We start from the raw sequence: 22578 nt of genomic DNA on the forward strand, positions 1-22578 counted from the left end.
AATTCTGTCTCCTTTACAATAGCATTGGAGAGAGATAGGACCAGACAAGTTAGAAAAGCGTTGAATTGGTGTAAGGGAAATTATGAGGCTATCAGGCAGGAAATTGTAACCTTAAATCGGAAGCAGACGTTCTCAGGGAAAAGTATGGAAGAAATGTGGCAAATGTTCAGGGGATATTTGTGTAGAATTCTGCATAGGTACATTCCAATGAGACAGGGAAGTTATGGTAGAGTACAGGAACCGTGGTGTACAAAGACTGTAATAAATCTAGACAAGAAGAAAAGATTACAAAAGGTTCAGAGAGCTAGGTAATGTTAGAGATCTAGAAGATTATAAGGCTAACAGGAAGGAGCTTAAGAAGGAAATTAGGAGAGCCAGAAGGGGCCATGAGAAGGCCTTGGTATGCAGGATTAAAGAAAACCCAAAGGCATTCTACAAGTATGTGAAGAGCAAGAGGATAAGACGTGAAAGAACAGGACGTATCAAGTGTGACAGTGGGAAAGTGTGTATGGAACCAAAGGAAAAAGCAGAGGTACTTAATGAATACTTTACTTCGGTATTCACTATGGAAAAGGATCTTGGTGATTGTAGTGATGACTTGCAGCAGAATGAAAAGCTTGAGCACATAGATTTTAAGAAAGAGGATGTGCTGGAGCTTTTGGAAAGCATCAAATTGGATAAGTCGCTGGGAATGGATGAGATGTACCCAATGCTGCTCTGGGAGGCGAGGGAGGAGATTGCTGAGCCTCTGGCAATGATATTTTCATCATCAATGGGGACGGGAGAGGTTCCAGAGCATTGGAGGTTTGTGGATGTTGTTCCTTTTTTCAAGAAAGGGAGTAGAGATAGCCCAGGAAATTATAGACCAGTGAGTCTCACCTCAGTGGTTGGTAAGTTGATGGAGAAGATCCTGAGAGGCAGGATTTATGAACATTTGGAGAGGTATAATATGATTAGGAATAGTCAGCATGGCTTTGTCAAGGGCAGGTTGTGTCTTACGAGCCTGACTGAATTTTTTGAGGATATGACTAAACACATTGATGAAGGAAGAGCTGTAGATGTAGTGTATATGGATTTCAGCAAGGCATTTGATAAGGTACCCTATGCAAGGCTTATTGAGAAAGTAAGGAGGCATGGGATCCAAGGGGACATTGCTTTGCGGATCCAGAACAGCTTGCCCACAGAAGGCAAAGAGTGTTTGTGGACAGGTCATATTCTGCATGGAGATTGGTGACCTTTGGAGTGCCTCAGGGATCTGTTCTGGGACCCTTACTCTTCGTGATTTTTATAAATGACCTGGATGAGGAAGTGGAGGGATGGGTTAGAAATTTGCTGATGGCACAAAGGTTGGGGTGTTGTGGATAGTGTGGAGGGCTGTCAGAGGTTACAGCGGGGCATCGATGGGATGCAAATCTGGCCTGAGAAGTGGCAGATGGAGTTCAACCCAGATAAGTGTGAAGTGCTTCATTTTGGTAGAATATGACAGCAGAATATAGTATTAACAGTAAGACTCTTGGCAGTGTGGAGGATCAGAGGGATCTTGGGGTCCAAGTCCATAGGACACTCAAAGCTGCGACGCAGGTTGACTCTGTAATTAAGAAGGCATATGATGCATTGCCTTCATCAATCGTGGGATTGAGTTTAAGAGCTGAGAGGTAATGTTGCAGCTATATAGGACCCTGGTCAGACCTCACTTGGAGTACTGTGCTCATTTCTGGTCGCCTCACTACATGAAGGACGTGGAATCCATAGAAAGGGTGCAGAGGAGATTTACAAAGATGTTGCCTGGATTGGGGAGCATGCCTTATGAGAATAGGTTGAGTGAACTCGGCCTTTTCTCCTTGGAGCGACGGAGGATGAGAGGTGACCTGAGAGAGGTGTATAAGATGATTAGAGGCATTGATCGTGTGGATGGTCAGAGGTTTTTTCCCAGGGCTGAAATGGTTCCCACAAGAGGACACAGGTTTAAGGTGCTGGGGAGTAGGTACGGAAGAGATGTCAGGGGTAAGTTTTTTACTCAGAGAGTGGTGAGTGTATGGAATGGGCTGTCAGCAATGGTGGTGGAGGCGGATACAATAGGGTCTTTTAAGAGACTTTTAGATAGATACATGGAGCTTAGAAAAATAGAGGGCTATAGGTAAGCGTAGTAATTTCTAACGGAGGGACATGTTCGGCACAACTTCATAGTTTTTCTATATTTCTATGTCTATAAATAGAGCAGGAAGATTCCAATAACTTTATTCATGTGTGAACTGAGAGAGGGAGAAATAACAGTGAATTTACAAACTATTTAAACACAATAAAACTGCAGGAATTTATATGAACAAAATACCTGCTCTGTTTCACCACGGTTGTTCTCATTAGTTCTTTCGTTCCTGCCTGTAATGAATGAAATAATCCCTTATAAATTCTAGATGAATGATGCACATTGGTGAAGATTACTTGTTGCTATTTTAACCGGCCATGGACACCAATCTATTTTGTCCACATGAGGTCCATACCCTTCTAAACCATGTCTATTTAAATGAGGTTCTAAATCGTTGTTGTAATACTAAACATGTCATCCTCTGTCAGTGTGTTCCAGATGTCAACCATTCTCTGTTTTAAAAACTAATCCCACACATCTCCTTCAAAACTCCTTCCTCTCAGTTTAAACCCGAGAGTTCTTTTTGATACCCCTATCGTACCATGGGAAATGATTTTCACTCTCTACCCCATCTATCTCTGAGGGGTTCACTTCTATGCTAACTGCTAAGGCTAATAAAATGGCTTCTCTGTAATGTTAACTGCTGAGGTAGTGGGTTCTCTGTAGCAGCATGTCTGGGTTATAAGCAGAGATAACGGGGCTTTGGAATTCAGTGTTAACCAATGGGAGAGAGGTTATTCTTTCTTGTCTGTCTAAAATCTATCGGTTTTTTGCGGGCTTTGGGCAGAAGGCGTGAGGGGAATGAAGAGAGGAGATGGGCTCGAGGAGTCGGTGGGCTACCCGACTCTCCGGGCTCTGGGCGGAAGCTCGGAGGTCGACAACGATCGGAGGATCAGCGCAGGGGAATCCGTGAGCTCCAACGATTTGTGCACGAACTGACAAACTGATTAATAAGTCTCTTGGTACATTTTATTTTATATTTTGTTTATCTACTAACCCCACAGTCAAATATAAAATCTTAGTCGTTTAACTGCATATTGCGTACCGTTTGTTATTCCGGGGTACTGATTTGAAACAGGGGACACGTTGTGCAGCATCCACCCAAATGAGAATTCCAAGGTTTGGTCGAGCAGGGGGGTCCTCAACCCCGAGGTCATCCCACACATCTCCTTCAAAACTCCCTCCTCTCAGCTTAAACCCAAAAGTTGTTTTTGATACCCCTGTCATACCATGGGAAATGATTTTCACTCTCTACCCCATCTATGCCTTTCACAACCTTGTATACTTATAAGGGTCACTCCTTAGCTACCTTCACTCCAGGGAAACCAAGCCCAGCCGATGCAATCTCTCCTCATAACCAAACTCCTCCAATCCAGCAACTTCCCGTCGCATCTCCTCTGCACTCTCTCCAGTGCAACTATATCCTTCCTATAGTGTTGTGACCAGAACTACACACAGTACTCCCAGTGTGGCCTATCCAGTGTTTTGTAAAGTTGCAATGTAGAATCATAGAGAATACAGCACAGGTACAGGCCCTTCAGCCCAACGAGTCCATGCTGACCACATTGTTCTCTGAGCTCGTACCAATTTACTGTATCTGTCCCATATCCCTCCAAGTACTGTCCCTGAATGTATCGATTTAAGTATTCCTTACATGAAAAGATTGTACTTCCCACAACCACTTCCTCTGACAGTTCGTTCCATCTACTCACCAACCTCTGTGTGAAAAAGTTGCTCCTCAGATCTCTGTTAAATCTTTCCACTTTCACCTGAAATCTCTGCCCACCCCTAGATTTGGGATCCCCTCCCTGGGGAAGGCTGATTCCATCCACCTTATCTATGTTTCTCATTATTTTAAACATTTCTGTAAGGTCTCCTTCCCCCATGTTCCAATCCATAAAGACTTAGCCTGGCCAACCTCTCCCTATAACTCTAGTCTTGGCAAAATTCCCCCATGTTCCAATCCATAAAGACATAGCCTGGCCAACCTCTCCCTATAATTCTAGTCTTGGCAAAATCCTCGTAAATCTTTTCTACACTTGGTTTAGTTTCATTACATGTTTCCTATATCAGGCTGAACAAAACTGTACACAGTCCAAATGTAGCCTTACCAGTGACTAATACAACTGCAGCATAATGCCCCAACTCCTTTGCTCAATGTCCTGACTGAAGATGGTCAGCATGCTAAATGCCCTTTTCACCACCCTGTCTACCTGTGACACCACTTTCAATGAACGATGTACTTGTACTCCGAGGTCTCTCTGTTTCATTGCACTCCCTGGTGCCCGAACATTCAGAGTACCAGTTGCAAACTAGTTCCATTTTCCAAAATGCATCTAATACCTTGTACTTATCTGTATCGAAATCTATTTGCCACTTCTCAACCCTCTTCCCTCAATGATCAGGATCACTGTTCAATCTACGATAACCATTTTCACTATCACCAACATCTCCTCATTTTGTGTCATCTGCATATTTGTTGACCAAGCCTTGTGTATTCACATTTAAATCATTCTATAATTAACAAATAACAAGGGTCCCCATACTGACCCATAGAGCACAGCACTAATCACTGACCTCCATTCCCAGAAATAACCCTTAAAAACCTTCTGATTCCTACCAAAAAACTCATTTTGAATTCACCCAAATTGCTCTCCCTGGATTCCATGGGAGCTAAACTGCCATGTGGGACCTAGAACGCTTTGGAAAGGTCAAAGAAGACAACATCCACTGACCTACTCTCACCAACAGTTTTAGTTACTTCTTCAAGTAATTCTCTGGCTTCTCCTTGTTACTCTACTTAAACAACGGAATGACAGTAGCTACATCCCAGTCTTTGGGAATTTCACCAGTGGCTAAAAATGAAGCAAATATCTCTTCAACAGCCTCCACAATTTCTTCTTTAGCTTCCAATGTATTCTGATGATATACTCAGTCAAGCCCTGAGAATTCATCCACATAAAAATGCACATTATCTAATTTAATCCCCTGTTTGATCCTGCCTAATTCCCACAAAATTAGCCCAGCCCCAGTTTTCAACCCTAACTTGGGGTCCCATGCTTGCTTTTCCATCACCATCTTAAAACTACAAGAACTGTGGTCACCAGAGCCAAAGTTCTCCCTGACTGCTCCCTCAGTTACTTGCCCTGCCTCATTCTCCAAGAGGAGGTCCAGTATTGCACCCTCTGTCTAGGTCTCTCTACTCAGGAAACTTTTCAAAGTTTAAATATCGTTCAGTGTCATTTCCTGTACACAAGTTTAAGGAGAACAAGATAATTATTACTCTGGATGCAATGCAGCACAAAAAATACAAACTATGAAGAACACATTATCAATAATAAAAATCACAAAATAACTATAAATACACACGACAGCTTACATGCATAGATTGATTGTCTATCCATAAAGTGACACTGGCTTGTACATAATGTCAGTGATGGGAAATTATAATGTAGTGGTGGAGTTAGCGGGTGGAGGTGTTGATCAGCCTCACCGCTTGGGGAAAGGAACTGTTTTTGAGTCTGGTGGTCCTGGCGTGGATGCTACGTAAACATGAGAAAGTCTGCAGATGCTGAAAGTCCAAAACGACACACACACAATGCTGGAGGAACTCAGCAGGTCAGGCAGCATCTTTGGAAATGAATAAACGGTTGACGTTTCAGGCTGAGAGCCTCCTTCAGGACTGAGAAAGAAGGGGGAAGATGTCAGAATAAAAAGGTGGGGGGAGGGGAAGGAGGCAAGCTGTAAGTTGACAGGTGAAGCCAGGTGGGCAGGAAAGGTAAAGGGCTGGAGAAGAAGTAATCTGATAGGAGATGAGAATGGACCACACCGTACTCTATATACAATATGTCATTAATTGCAGGTAGTTTGGTGCCAGTGATGGGTTGGTCAGTTTTAACTACCCATTGTGGAGCCTTCCTGTTCGCCACAGTGCAGTTTCCGTACCAAGCAGTGATGCAGCTTGTTAGGCTGCCCTCTACTGTGCATCTGTGGAATGACATGAGTGTGGATGTGCAAAGTCTCGCTCTCTCAGACTCCTCAGAAAAATGAGGCAGTGGTGAGCTTTCCTGCCGTGTAGGATGTGTTCTGGGACCATGAGAGTTGTGTGTGATGTTCACTCCCAGGAGTTTGAAATGATGTTCAGTCCATACAGCTTCACAGAATGAACCTCCAAAGATGTCATCTCTAATCACTGATGCTGTGTCCTCCGTGATCAAAAGGCAACATCCCCTCCTCATTTATCTGTACCTCTGTCCATAAGACCATAAGACCATAAAACATAGGAACAGAATTAGGCCATCTGGCCCATCGAGTCTACTCCGCCATTCAATCATGGCTAATCCTTTATTTTCCTCCTTCTTAACCCCAGTTCCCGGCCTTCTCCCCACAACATTTGATGTCATGTCTTATCAAGAACTTATTAATCTCTCCCTTAAATACACCCAACAACCAGGCCTCACAGCTGTATGTGGCATCAAATTTCACAAATTTACCACCCTTTGCTGAAGAAGTTTCTCCGCATCTCTATTTTGAAAGGGCGCCTCTCTATTCTGAGGCTGTGCCCTCATCCTAGACTCATGGGAAACATCCTTTCCACGTCTACTCCATCTAGGCCTTCTAACATTTGAAAGGTTTCAATGTGATTCCCCTCTTCCTTCTGAATTCCAGTGAGTACAGACCTGGAGATATCAAATATTCCTTGTGTGATAACCCTTTCACTCCTGGAATCATCCTCATGAACCTCCTCTGGACCCTCTCCAATGCCAGCACATCTTTTCTAAGATGAGGGGCCCAAAACTGTTCACAATACTCAAGCTGAGGCCTCAGCAGTGCCTTATAAAGCCTCAGCATCAAGTCCTTGCTCTTGTATTCTAGACCTCTTGAAATGAATGCTAAAATGGCATTTGCCTTCCTCACCACTGACTCTAACTGCAAGTTAACCTTTAGGATGTTCTGCACAAGGACTCCCAAGTCCCTTTGCATCTCAGATTTTGGGATTTTCTCCCCATTTAAAAAATAGTCTGCACATTTATTTCTACTGGCAAAGTGCATAACCATGCATTTTCCAACATTGTATTTCATTTGCCACTTTCTTGACCATTCTCCAAATTTGTCTAAGTCTTTCTGCATTCTACCCATTTCCTCAAAACTGCTTGCCTCTCCATCAATCTTCGTATCATCTGCAAACATGGCAACAAAGCTATCTATTCCATCATCTGAATAATTTATATACAGCATAAAAAGAAGTGGTCCCAACACCGCTAGTCACTGGCAGCCAACCAGAAAAGGATTTTTTATTCCCACTCACTACCTCCTACCAATCAGCCAATGCTCTAACCATGTTAGTATCTTTCCTGTAATACCATGGGCTCTTAAATTGGTAAGCAGCCTCATGTGTGGCACCTTGTCAAAGTCCTTCTGACAGTCCAAATAACAACTTCCACAGCATTCACTTTATCCTACTTGAAACATCCATCCTACTTGAAACTTCCTCAAAGAATTCGAACTGGCTCGCCAGGCAGGATTTTCCCTGAAGGAAACCATGCTGACTTTGTACTGTCTTGTCATGTGTCACCAAGTACTCCATCACCACATCCTTAACAATTGACTCTAACATCTTCCCAACCAGGCTAACTGGTCTATAATTTCCTTTCTGCTGCCTTCTTCCTTTCTTAAAGAGTGGAGTGACATTTGCAATTTTCCAGTCCTCTGGCACCATGCCAGAGTCCAATCATTTTTGAAAGATCACTTCTAATGCCATCACAATCTCTAATGCTATCTTTCAGAACTCTTGGGTGCAGTTCATCTGGTCTGGGTGACTTATGTAGCTTTAGGTCTCTCAGCTTTTTGAGCACCTTCTCTCTTGTAATAGTAACTGCACCCACTTCTCTTCCTTCACACACTACAACATCAGGCATACTGCTAGTGTCTTCCACAGTGAAGACTGATGCAAAATACTCATTTAGTTCATCAGCCATCTCCTTGTCCCCCATTATTATTTCTCCTGCCTCATCTTCTAGCGGTCCTATATCCAATCTCATCTCTCTTTTATTTTTAACATACTTGAAAAAACCTCTACTATCCACTTTGATATTATTTGCTAGCTTGCATTCATATTTCATCTTTTCCCTTCTAATTAATTTTTTTAGTTGCTCTCTCTAGGTTTTTAAAAGCTTCCCAATCATCTATCTACTATCACGTCTGTATTCTGGAGCATTGAGCTGCCAGTCCTGCCCTTCTCTCAGCCATGTTTCTGTTATGGCCATAACATCCCAGTCCACAGAGCCAATCCACATTCTGAGCTCACTCACGTTACCTCTTAATCCTCATGCTGTGAATTAAATGCAGTTTGACTGAGTATTCTTTTCTTTCCCTTCATCCTGATATCCTGAATACAAAACTTGCTCTTGCAGATTACTGCTTTATCCCGTGTGTTGTTCCTGCTCAGAGTTCCATCCCACCCCCAAATGTTCTTGCAAGGATATTGGCCCCTCTCTGGTTCAAGTGTAACCTGTCCCTCTTGTACAGGTTGATTCCGTCCCCAGAAGAGATCCCAAGAACCTGAACCTCTCCCCTTGCTCCAGCACCTCAGCCACGAATTCATCCGGCCTATCTTTCTATTTCTGACCTTGCTTGTTGTCCCAAATTATAAATATCAGCATGCCATGTATGTTCTTCTCCACAATATCAACCGATGTTCCTTCTTAGAGATCTATGAACTTGGAGCTATGGTTAACTTCCACCCTGCCCTTAAATTCACTTTGTCCATTTCTGACACATCTCTCTCTCTCTCTCCTTTCTTGATCTTTGTCTCCATGTCTGGGGATAAGCTGTCTATTGTTATCTTTTGTAAACCTACTGAATCCCACAGCTATCTTGACTGTACCTCCTCCCAACCTCTCTCCTGTAAAAATGCCATTCCCTTCCATCAGTTCCTTTGTGTCTGTGTGGTGAGGCTTTCTTTTCTGGGAAATCAGAAATGTCCTACTTCTTCAAGGAACAGCGTTTCCCTTCCTCCACTATTGACGCTTCCCTCAATTGCATCTCCTCCATTCACAGGCATCTGCCCTCCACACATCATTCCGGTGCCTTAACACTGACCGAGTTCCTCTTGACTTCACCTACCACCCACGGGACTCTGTATACTTAACACCGACTGAGTTCCTCTTGTCTTCACCTACCACCCACAGGACTCTGTATCCTTAACACTGACCGAGTTCCTCTCGTCTTCACCTACCACCCACGGGACTCTGTATCCTTAACACTGACCGAGTTCCTCTTTTCTTCAGCTACCACCCATGGGACTCTGCATCATAGAACACAGAACATGGAATAGTACAGCACATTACAGGCCCAGGTTGTGCCGACCCTCAAACCCTGCCTCCCATATAAGCCCCCACCTTAAATTCCTCCATTTACCTGTCTAGTAGTCTTTTAAACTTCACTAGTGTATCTGCCTCCACCACTGACTCAGGCAGTGTATTCCACGCACCAACCACTCTCTGAGTAAAAAACCTTCCTCTGATATCTCCGTTGAACTTCCCACTCCTTAACTTAAAGCCATGTCCTCTTGTATTGAGCAGTGGTGCCCTGGGGAAGAGGCACTGGCTGTCCACTCTATCTATTCCTCTTAATATCTTGAATACCTCTATCACGTCTCCTCTTATCCTCCTTCTCCAAAGAGTAAAGCCCTAGCTATCTTAATCTCTGATCATAATACATACTCTCTAAACCAGGCACCATCCTGGTAAATCTCCTCTGTATCCTTTGCAATGCTTCCACATCCTTCCTATAGTGAGGCAACCAGAACTGGACACAGTACTCCAAGTGTGGCTAACCAGAGTTTTATAGAGCTGCATCATTACATCGCGACTCTTAAACTCTATCCCTCGACTTATGAAAGCTAACACCCTATAAGCTTTCTTAACTACCCTATCTACCTGTGAGGCAACTTTCAGGGATCTGTGGACATGTACCCCCAGATCCCTCTGCTCCTCCACACTATCAAGTAGTCCTGCCATTTACTTTGTACTCTGCCTTGGAGTTTGTCCTTCCAAAGTGTACCACCTCACACTTCTCCGGGTTGAACTCCATCTGCCACTTCTCAGCCCACATCCTTATCACTGACTGAATTTCTCTTGTCTTCACCTACCACCCACGGGACTCTGCATCCCTAACATTGACCGAGTTCCTCTTGTCTTCACCTACCACCCACGGGACTCTGCATCCAGCACATCATTCTCTGTACCATCCACCATCCCGGTGGCCAACCATTTTAGTTCCAGTCTCCCTTCTGACTTGTCAGTCCATGGTCTCCTCTATTGCCATGATGAAGCAACTCTCAGGTTGGAGGAGCAACACCTCATATTCCATCTGGTAGCCTCCTTGATGGCGTGAATATTGATTTTTCCAACTTCCAGTAATTTTTCTCCCTCCTGTCCCTTCTTCTTCTATTTGCCACTGTGTTCCCCTCTCCTCACCTGCCTATTACCCCTCTTATTTCCCTTTCTGGAGATGGAGTTCAACCCAGATAAGTGTGAGGTGGTTCATTTTTGTAGGTCAAATATGATGGCAGAATATAGCATTAATGGCAAGACTCTGGGTCTCCATTTGGCAGCGTACGGAGTAAGACTTCTTTTGTCTCAGCTCCATCTTTCATAACTTACTTTCCACTGCTAGATCCATTTGAAGTTTGAAGATTTATTATATTTGCTGAAGGATTTTATGATTAATTAAGATGGCTGGAACCGAATTACGTAGTGGCAAAACCCTTTCTGAGCCGCAACAAACAGAGAAATCAGAGGAAGTTTCTACTTCAGAAAGAATGTTTTCTTCAATGGAAGCTATTAATGTGAAGATCGGTACGCTGGATACCAAAATGGATAAATTGACGAAAGCTAATGAATTGCTTGAAAAAACCAACATCACTATTCAGGAGTCTTTGAAGAATTTGGAAGATCGATATCAGCCGCTTAAGCAGAGTACTCACAGAATTGAAAGGGAATTTGAGTTAATGGATCAATCTATTAAGGAACAAGATTTGATGATGTCTCTTATGGAAAAGAAAATTAATGAGAACACTTCAGAATTATAAGGAATTAAGAAGAAAACAATTGAATTGGAAAGCAGAAATCGCAGGATGAATCTACATATACTGGGTTTGCCTGAAAATACAGAAACCGGTGAGCTACTAAAGATTTTTTTGAACATGTTATATTCACTTTCTTGTGACATTCTCGAAGCCTGTCCGATATTGGACACAGCCTACTGAATTCGGCGTTTTAAATCATCAGCCAAAATTAAACCACGTCCTGTAATTCTTTGTTTGCATTATTTTACAACCAAAGAAGCTATTCTTCAGAATACAAGGAAAAGGGATAAACTAATCAATAATGAAGTTCAGATTCCTATAGTGGAAGGTTTTGCCCCAGAGATTTATGCCGAAAGAATTAAATATTGGGAAGTGATGGCGGAATTTTTAAATGAGCTGTTGCCCGTCTGATGAGTACTCCACCCAATGCTCGTCCAAAACAAATTGACTCTCCAGAAGATGGTTGGAAATTTATAAAAGAGTTTAAGTCCACTTCGGAAGCAATTTGAACAGTTGATCCTTAGCTGGGAGTGGTTTGTTACGCCGTTGATGAAAGTCCGCTTTTCGTCTTATCAATGTTTAGATACAGACTTGGTTAACTTACTTAGATCTGTTGCTGTTTGCTTTAACAGTTAATGTAGTTCTGAATTTAACACATATATATTTACTTAGTTTTCTTTGATTTGTAAGTCTTCAATATTAGTTGTAGTATATATTAGTTGATAGGATTCATCTTTTTTTTGAAAACATGGCTGCGTATATTAAGCAGATTTAAGATGGCCGTCGTTAATTCGGTCTTAACTACTGTTAGTCATAATATGAAAATATCTGGAATTTGTTTACTTCTTTATGTATTCTTTGTTATGTCTTTTTTGTGGTGATGAATTTTACTTTGTAAACGGAGCTGCCAACTGGAGACAGGGGTTAAGGGTCAATAGATTAGCATGTTGTTCGCCTATTGGACGATTTCTGGGCTTTTGGGGGAGGTGGGTGGGTCTATTAGGTTAGTTTTTTTCTTGACTGGGCAGTCCTGAGGGGTTTTTCTCTGTCAATCATCTTGCTTCTCTTTCTGATCGAGTCAAGTTTCGCCCTTTCTTCCGATTTATGCTGCGCCTGAGCGTTAGATTACTTTATAAAATTTTTAAATTAAGTTTTAAGTATGGATCTTAATAAAATCAATATAATATCTTGGAATTTAAATGGTATGAAGCAACCTATTAAGTGCAGAAAGATTTTTAAGAAATTAAAAACACTTCATGCAGATATTATTTCTGTGGAGGAGACACACATCTGTAGACAAGATGAAAATCGCTTTTTTAAATTTTGGAAGGGACCCTTATTTCATTCTTTATCAGTAAACAAAATAAGAGGGGTACCTATTTTTATTAATTCTAAAATCCCTTTTGTTCATTTTAATACTGTTACTGATTTAATTGGAAGATATTTAATTCTTACTGGTTTGTTGTGTGGTCAAAAGGTGGCTTTGGTATGTGTATACGCACCTAGTACAGACAACCCTGAATTTTTTAAGAAGCTATTTTCTGTATTGCCGAATTTAAATGAATATAAGTTGATTATGGGCGGTGACTTTAACTGCTGTCTTAACCCGTTGATTGACAGATCGTCCACCAATCCGTCACTTCCTAATAAAGCTGCGACTTGTATTATTCTTTTTTATTAGAATATGGTCTGGTCGATATTTGGAGATTTGAATTTCCTAAAGAAAAAGATTTTTCTTTTATTTCACATGTATACTATAAATATTCTAGAATTGATTATTTTTTCTTGGATACACGATTGGTGTCCTCTGTTGTTGAGTGTGCCGACGATGTGATTGCGTTGTCAGATCATGCACCCATGAAACTAACTTTGGAACTCTCTGATAATATTCACATACCTCAGTGGAGATTTAATATTCCATTGTTGCAAGATTCAACTTTTGTAAATTTTATTAAAGAACAAATTTCTCTATTTTTGAATTGAATACAACTGAGGAAATGTCAAATTTGGTTATTTGGGTTACGATGAAATCTTTTCTTCGGGGACAGATAATATCATATTCAGTAGGTTCAAGAAGGAAAACTAAGGCAGAACTTTTGCTGGTCACTAATAGGATTAAAGAAATAGATAAACTCTATTCAGTAACGCCTAGTGAAGATCTCTTTAATGAAAGGGTGGAACTCCAAGCACAACATGACTTGCTTTTGACTTTTCCCATTGAACAGCAACTTTTTAAATCCAAAAGCCAATTTTATATACATGGAAACAAATCAGGCAAATTATTAGCTGGACAGTTAAAAGCAAGTATGGCTAGAAGACAGATCCTGAAAATAAGAAGACATGATAGAACTGTAACGGTAGATCCTTATGAAATTAATAAGATATTTATGGATTTCTACTCTAACCTTTATGAATCTGAATTTTCAGATAATATTACTTTTACGAATAGTTTTTTGCAAAAAGTGAATATACCTAAAATCTCTACACAAGATATGAATACATGAGATGCACCTATTAAACAAGAGGAAATAGCAAGGGCTATATCCTCTCTCCAATCAGCTAAGGCTCTGGGACCGGATGGATACACAATGGAATTTTATAAGACTTTTACTGATATACTTATACCTCATTTATATCAAAGATTCACTGACTCTGTATCCTGTGGGACTCTCCCAAACACTTTCTATGAATCTTCAATCTCTTTAATTCCTAAAAAAGGTAAAGATTTATCTGAATGCGCCTCTTATAGACCAATTTCTCTATTGAACGTGAATTTTAAAATTCTCTCTAAGATTTTGGCTAATAGACTTGAGAATATTTTACCTACTGTTATTTCCAATGACCAAACTGGATTTATTAAAAACAGATATTCACATATTAATATTTGAAGATTATTAAATATTATTCACTCTTCTCCATCTAACGAATCTGAATGTGTTGTTTCTCTTGATGCAGAGAAAGCTTTTGATAAGGTGGAGTGGTCTTACTTATCTGAGGTTTTGGAAAGATTTAATCTTGGCCGGGGATTTATTTCTGGATTAAATTGATATATCATGTTCCTATGGCTGCTGTTATAACTAATAATCAAAAATCTCCCTATTTTAGATAATATAGGGGTACTGGACAGGGATGCCCTTTCAGCCCTTTATAATTTAACTTGGCTTTAGAACCCCTTGCTATTGTCCTTAGAGATTCTAACACTGTTCAAGGTATTAAGAGAGGGGACAAAATACATAAGGTTTCATTATATGCAGATGATCTGTTAGTTAATATTTCAGATCCTAGGAAATCTATTCCTTCTATGTTATCTGTATTTTCTAAATTCAGTAGTTTTTCTGGGTATAAATTAAATTTACACAAAAGTGAGTTATTTCCTATTAATAATTACTCGGATCCAAATCATCAAATATCGTTTAGTATTGCTAAAATTTTCTTTACCTATCTTGGTATTAAAATTACTAAAAATTTTAAGGATCTCTATACATATAATTTTTTTTCCATTAATTGGCTACACCAAACAAATGCTTTTTAAATGGTCTCCTATGACATTATCATTAGTAGGTCGAATTAATGATATTAAAATGATAGTTTTACTGAAATTTTTCTATATATCTATATCAGGCAGTTCCTTTTGTTCCTAAAAAGTTCTTTGACAGAATAGATTCTATAACTTTATCTTATATTTAGAACAATAAAAATCCTAGATTGAGTAAACCCTTATTGCAGAAATTAAAAAAAGGATGGTGGTATGGCTTTGCCTAACTTTGGAATGCACTATAGGGCAATAATATTCGATATATTACTTTTTGGATTCACTATTCAAATATTGTCCTTCGTGGTTGGATCTAGAGGTAAACTCGGTGAAAGGATTCTCTTTGGCCTCTTTACTGGGAGTTTCTCTTCCTTTTTTGTTTTCTAAGATTAGCAGACAAGAATTTAATCCCATTATTAAACATACATTGAGAATTTGGTTTCAGTTTTGTAGATTTTTTGAGTTAAATAATTTTGTTCTTTCTAGTAGTATCTATCTCAATTATTTTTTTAAACCATCAATTTTGGATAAGGCCTTTTCAATTTGGAAAACCAAGGGAATAATAACGTTTTCAGATTTGTTTTTTTAGGGGACTGTTTAATGTCTTTTTCTCAGTTAGTGGATAAATATGATTTATCAAATGTACACTTTTTTAGATATTTACAAATTAGGAATTTTTTACGTAGTTTGTTACCAAATTACCCTTCTGCTTATCCACCTATTATGACAGATGTTCTCTTTCAGTTTAAACCATTTCAAAAAGGGTTGATAGCTATAATCTATAAACGGTTATTGTGTTCACCAATGATATCTAATTATAAAATTAAACGCGCTTGGGAATCGGAACTTCAAGAGTCATTTTCAGATAATCAATGGAGTAAGATGTTTCATTCGGTTAACAACTCATCTATTTGTGCCCGTCATTCCTTGATACATTTCAAGGTAGTGCAGCGGACTCATATGTCAAATGATAAACTAGTGCGTATTTTCTCCAATATGAATCCTACTTGTGACAGATGTAATACTGAGCTGGCCACTTTAATTCATATGTATTGGTCTTGTATAAAGCTAGATAACTTTTGGAGAAATGTTTTTAAAACACTATCAAAAGTTTTGGATCTGGATCTACAACCTAATTTGCTTACGGCAATTTTTGGGATTATCCCATCGGAAGCAGGAAATATTCCTCTTTCCGTGCAACATATGATAGCCTTTTCGACCTTGCTGGCTAGGAGAGCCATTTTATTGAAGTGGAAGGATTCTGATCCACCTACGGTCTTTTATTGGCTCTCCTCCATTATGTCCTGTTTAAGTTTAGAGAAAATAAGAAGTCGGACATTTGATACATCCTTTAAATTTGAGCAAATATGGCGACCTTTTATCCAATATTTTCATTTAATTTGATTTATTATTCTTTCAATCTTTTTTTCAAAGTTTTAGATTTGATCAGAAAGTCTTTCTTTTTTGATCGTATCCTCAAAATGGGCCGCCCAGTCCTTTTTTTTTTGTTTTTTTAGTGCAGTGGGTTTTTTTCTTTTCATTTAAAACCCAATGATTTTTCCTTTCTCTTCATAAACTGGTAAGGGCAGAATTGTTATTTTCATTTTTTTAATTATATATTTTATGCTAGTTGAACGATATCTATGATTTTGACAATGGTTTGTATTGTTACTGATACATATATATTTGATCTAATTCTCCTCTGGATTGTATTTAAGCTTTTTTTAAAAAATCACTAAAAAGATTAATAAAAAAAGACAGAAAGGCACTTGGCAGTGTGGAGGATCAGAGGGATCTTGGGGTCCGAGTCCATAGGACACTCAAAGCTGCTACGCAGGTTGACTCTGTGGTTAAGACTCTGTGAAGGCATACGGTGCATCGGCCTTCATCAATCGTGGGATTGAGTTTAAGAGCTGAGAGGGAATCTTGCAGCTATATAGGACCCTGGTCAGACCTCACTTGGAGTACTGCGCTCAATTCTGGTTGCCTCACTACAGGAAGGACGTGGAAACCATAGGAAGGGTGCAGAAGAGATTTACAAAGATGTTGCCTGGATTGGGGAGCATGCCTTATGAGAATAGGTTGAGTGAACTCGGCCTTTTCTCCTTGGAGCGATGGAGGATGAGAGGTGACCTGATAGAGGTGTACAAGATAATGAGAGGCATTGATTGTGTGGATAGTCAGAGGCTTTTCCCCGGGGCTGAAATGGCTAGCACGAGAGGGCATAGTTTTAAGGTTCTTGGAAGTAGGTACAGAGGAGATGTCAGGGGTACGTTTTTTTTACACAGTGAATGGTGAGTGTGTGGAATGGGCTGCCAGTGGTGGTGGTGGAAGTGGAAACGATAGGGTCTTTTAAGAAAATCCTGGATGGATACATGGAGATTAGAAAAATAGAGGGCTATGGGAAGCCTAGGTAAGTGCATGTTCAGCACAGCTTTGTGGGCCGAAGGGTCTGTATTGTACTGTAGGTTTTCTATGTTTCTATGTTTCTTCCATATTCCACTCTCTTCTCCTATTTCTTCTCCAGCCCTTTGCCTTTCCTACCCAGCACCTCCCAGCATCGCCCTTCATCCCCCTCCTGCACCCACCTGGCTTCACGTATTAGCTTCGAGCTTGTTCTCCTTCCCCTTACCCCTTCCTTTTTCTGGTTCTTCCCCCTTCTTTCCAGTCCTGATTAAAGGTCTCAGCCCGAGACATCGACTGTTTATTAAGTTTCATAGTTGCTGCCTGACCTGCTGAGTTCCTCCAGCATGTTGTGTGCTTTGCTATGCACTTGGAATCCTCAGTCTCTCTGTTGAACATTTCTACCATGTACTGCAGATATCCAAGTCCTATTTCAACTCGACAAAATGGATGACCTTGTACTTGTCAGAATTAAGTTCCATTTGCTAATGCTCTACCCAGCTTTCCATCTGACCCATATCCTATTGCAGACTTGGACAACTTTCCTCACCATCCACAACACCACCAATTCTCATTCGTCTGTAAACTTACTAATCATACCTCCTAAACTCACAACTAAGTCGTTAATATATATCACAAAGTGCAGAAGTACTACAACCATTCACTACTGTACATGAGTAGGTGCAGACTTCAAATCAGAAAAAAAACATTCTTCCAACACAACCTCTGCCTTCTGTCATCAAGCTGATTTTGGATCCATTTAGTTGGATTACCTTGAATCCCAGGTGTTTCAGCCTTCTGGATCAGCCTCTCATGTGTGACCATGTCAAATGCTTTACGAAAGTCTGCATGGAGAACATCTTTCACATTGCCTCCAGCAATCTTCTTTGCCATCTCCTCAGATTAGAGAGACAGTTTCCCTGATTCTGGGCCTTACTGACAATCCCTAATCAGATCCTGATCTCTCCAATTATACACAACTCCCATGACTTAAATTCTCTCCAATAATTTCGACGCAGGCACAGATGGAAATCACTGAAATTCAATTCAGAGTTCTGGACTTCCACAATCCAGCAGGAGTCCCAAACCCCATCAGCTCACCTGCTAAGAGATCCCAGCACCTCTGTGCAGAACCTCCAACAGAATCCAGCAAAATCTGAGCCAGAACTGTTCCCGACTGACAGCAGCCAGCCAGGACAGATTTGATAACGTGCTGGAGAATTCCGCTCAACTGCTCCCTTTAGAAGCTTAAGTGGTGGTGAGATCAGGGAAAGTCTTCACAGTGATTGAGTTCTTTAGAAAATATTTTGTTTTTGATACTTACTGCAAACTGGAAAGAATCTGGATAATGCTACCACAAATGTGATCCCTGATACAGTCAATATGATCCAGAGTGGAACGTTGATCTTGCAGCTTTGATCTGAAATGTACAGAAGTGAACCCACTGAGTAAATTCACACTGCTTCTCCACACGCACTCCCAGTTTAAAATACATTTAACACAGTCATATGCCCAACGGCATTTATAAGACAAAGCAACAAGTTAATCAAAACAATGTAAATTTATTACCAAAATATATACTGTATAAGTCACCATTTACTAACTTAAGATTCACTTTCTTGCAGGAATTCATAATAGAACAGCGAAATACAATAGAAACAATGAATAACTAAACACAAACAAAAACAGACAAACAAATTGAAAGGACTGCTGAACAGACTCGACCAGAAATATCGACTGTATTCTATTCCATAGATGCTGCCTAGCCTGCTGAGTTCCTCCAGCATTTTGTGTGTCTTGCTTGGATTCCCAGCATCTGCAGACTTTCTCTTGTTAATTTAAATGTATTTGATTTATTAAATGCAAACACAAAACTAAATCCAAGAAAGAGGGAAACATGTGAAACCTGTAATATTCTCCACACACCCAAGATCCAAGGTTACGTTGTCCATAACAGCTACACAGTCAGCAATAATTACACTGCGAAAGGCAAATGCTAACAATACCTTCTCTCTCCTTCACTTGTAATGTACCCCTGGGATTCCTTTTTGCTGTGGACTGTTACTTTAAGGCACAAGAAAGAAATGAGACTAACTTTTGGATTTCTGCTGAGAGAGAGAGGAGCAGAGTCTGCCTTTCAGCTCATGTTTGCACTTTTACAAGGACAGTGACTACTGCTGTCAGCTTCTGGGTTGCCATGGAGAGAGAGAGAGGTGGAGTTATTTGATGGACAATCGATGTTATGGTGTCTCTGCAGTATGTTTACTTTTTACAAGGACAGTTACAGACACAGAAACACATGCTCAGAGTCAAGATGGATTTGGTCAATGAAAGACACCAGTGAGTCAGTCGCTGGTTTAACCTTTCAGTAACCCAAAAGGGGTGAGTTGAGATCGATCCTGAGTATTGATAAATGACTCTCACAAGTTTTCTGCAACTAGAGCACGTTTGCAGGCAGAGAAGAGAGGAGAGATAGGTTTGAAACAGAAGAAACCGAGTGACAAAGAGATCACTGTTTGGACTCTCTCTCTAAGTAGCCTGTAAGGGTGAGTTTGATTCCACTCGACTACAAAAGTGTGATTGTCACATAGTTAATCCACAGCAGTGGGTTCGCTGGTGAGGGGAGTACCTTTGTGAATACCACTTGTGTGTGACCCTTGTTTGGGTGTGGTAGTTCACTGAAGAAAGGCACCCCTGTGGCAAATCACTGTTGGAGTTATTTCATATGTCATGGAACTGGATAAGCGACTATCACAGTTGTGTGTTTGGGGTAACCTTGTGTGGAAACTACCTGTGTCTGATAATCCTTGCCTGGGTGGGTAGTTTTACCACTTGAAGACGGTACGTCAGTGATAGACTACTGTTGGTGATAATCCATACGTGGATTCTGTTGGAGACACACAGTTTTGGACACTGGATGAGCTTTGTTCTGCCCACAGAAAGGTGGGTTTTGGAGGATCAATCAGGAGAATCAAGCAGTGGCTCTCACAGTGTGGAAAAGGTGTGACCGGTGGGGAGTTATTCGTGTGTCCAATCCTCACCTTGGTCGATACTTCTACCACAGAAGAACGGTCCCCTTGTTGTGGTCACATTCGGTGACTTCTAAAGGATTTCAGAGGACAACAGGAAGAATCGATGGCATCAGCTTACTCGGACAACCACAAAACCTCTCTCTCTGCATCACTACTCAACTCAATACCACGAACTGAACTGAACTTTACTCATCACTATAAGACTGTATCCATTTATCCCTAGGCTTGAAAAAGCTTGGTCTTTATATTTCCACACTAATATACATATAATCTTTGCTAACCTGTTTAATATATCTGAACTTATATTACTGTATTGCGTAGTTACTAATAAATAGCATTAGTTAATAGCAATACCAGACTCCAAAGTGTTAAGTGTTTTCTATTTCTGCTGGTTCTTTAACACACTAACTCACCTTCTCTCACCTCCTCTAACCCTGATAGTCCTTCCCTCGCTCCTCATTCTCCGTCAATCAGATAACCCTTTCCCCGTCTCTACCCTCTTTCTGTGATTTATTGCTGCCCTGTTACAATATCATTGGAAACTTGTTTGTGACTGTTTAAAATCCCATCACCGGACTCAACCTGATGAAAAGTTGCAGTCACAACAGATCTTCCACAATCAATTCTCCACTCTGGTCAGTAGTATGCTTTCAGTTCCATCAGGTTCACCTTTAGGAGTTTATCAAGCAGCTTCTGGAAGTCCGGACACTCCCTGTATAACCTACGGAGTCTATATTGGGCCAAACCTCCAGCAGGTCTCCCAGGCCCCAGCTGTAGACTGTGGGGCTGAGGACTGCAGGTGCTGGTGTTCCATATAAAGCAGTTCACAATGTACTGACTGGGATACTCATTCCATTCCTGCACTGAGCACCATAGCGACCATTTTAATGTAATTTAAGAATATTTGTGCACATACCTTTAGACACAATCCAGCAAATGAGGGCAATGAGGATGAAGACAAGAGCCACAATGTTACAAATATTCAGTCGCCACCACCACTGCTTGTCATCTAGAGTCCACAGGGAGAAATGAACAACAACATTAGAACTGTTTCAAAACTGAAGTAACGGATCAACACAAACAGTTCTACATATGTTTCAGTGGACAAGTGTTCCAGATAACAGACATGGATTGGGATTGGTCAGGTTGGCTGTGATAATGAATGTCCTGAACATGAGACAATCCCACCAGGTTGGAAAAGGACCAGGTGTCAGAGCAATGCAGTGAGGGAGGTTCAGAGAGTTCACTCCACTGTCAGTGTGTGGAGATCCCTGGACAGACTAAAGGCCTTGTGGTTAGTTCTAGAAATATACTGTAAAGCCTGGGTATCCATTATCCTCAGGCCGTGAAGATGGAAATGGCAGGAAGACTGCAGTCTCTCTGAGTACACACTGAGCCAATGAGACAAGACCCCACTGTAAATAAGCTCAGTCGTATTATCCCAGTGATCAAGTGTGCAATTGACATGGTCATGCCAGTCAGCCAATCAGGATGGTGGAATTGGGAGATGGTTCTGGAGAAAGCTGGGCAGAGAGAGATTTGTGACGGACACTGGTGGCGTTCTTGGTCTTTTGGCGGGAGATGGAGAGAGGAGAGGATTGGGAGAGGCAGTTGCAGGATTTGATCTGACGGGAAGGCGTGATTCAAAGGAGTCCAAGATGGGAAGTTCTACTGGTGATCAGTGATGAGGAGTTGGTGCCGTGGGTAAGGGACACACCCAGACTTTGGAAAATATGATCTCCAACACTGTGCGCATTTCATGGAGAAGACCGTAGGGACATGAACTTGCTTGAGGTTCTGGTGTACATGAATGATCTCATAGTGTTCGAGTCCACACTGGAGGAGCACAAGATGAGACTACTGAAGGTGCTAGACTGCCTGAAAACTGAAGGGTTAAAACTGTCACTGGACAATTGCCAGTTCTGCAAGATGTCAGTCAATTACGTTGGGCACATAGTGTCTCAGGATGGAATAGCTATGTATCTGTCCAAGGTCGAGGCAGAGACCACATGGCGAAGGCCCAAGAATTTGAGAACTCTACATGCATTCCATGGATTCTGTGGGTACTACCAGAGATTTGTGAAGGATTACTCCAAAGTAAGCCAGCCTTTGAATCAGCTTCTGTGTGGTTACTCCCCCCCGCCACCCCTTGGGGAATAAAGGGATGAGAAGGAAAGGAGAAGAAAGTAATGTTTTTCTTTGTCCTTTGGAGCCTTTCAGAGAAAGATGGGATGCCAAATGTGAAGAATCTTTCAGTTGATGAAAGAGCTGCTGACTAAAACACCTGTGCTGGCCTTTGCAAGCCCCCAGTTGCCGTATGTCCTGCACACCAACACCAGCCCTGAGAATTTAGGGGGTGTTCTATATCAGGTTC

General features: G+C 41.0%; 1 protein-coding gene across 2 annotated transcripts in view; it reads right to left on the bottom strand.

Moving 5' to 3' along the window:
* Window positions 1-22578, bottom strand: part of LOC140198137 (uncharacterized) — a 204226-nt gene that overhangs the window by 4087 nt on the left and 177561 nt on the right. For both annotated transcript variants that reach the window (XM_072259095.1, XM_072259096.1), the window contains exons 17-19: window positions 21121-21213; window positions 18497-18592; window positions 2333-2379 (exon numbers count right to left, since the gene is read on the bottom strand). In XM_072259095.1, coding sequence (XP_072115196.1) covers window positions 2333-2379; window positions 18497-18592; window positions 21121-21213 — 236 coding nt within the window. The remainder of the gene's footprint in view (window positions 1-2332; window positions 2380-18496; window positions 18593-21120; window positions 21214-22578) is intronic.

The sequence above is a fragment of the Mobula birostris genome, chromosome 5, assembly GCF_030028105.1.
Source record: "Mobula birostris isolate sMobBir1 chromosome 5, sMobBir1.hap1, whole genome shotgun sequence".
Classification (NCBI taxonomy): Eukaryota; Metazoa; Chordata; class Chondrichthyes; order Myliobatiformes; family Myliobatidae; genus Mobula; species Mobula birostris.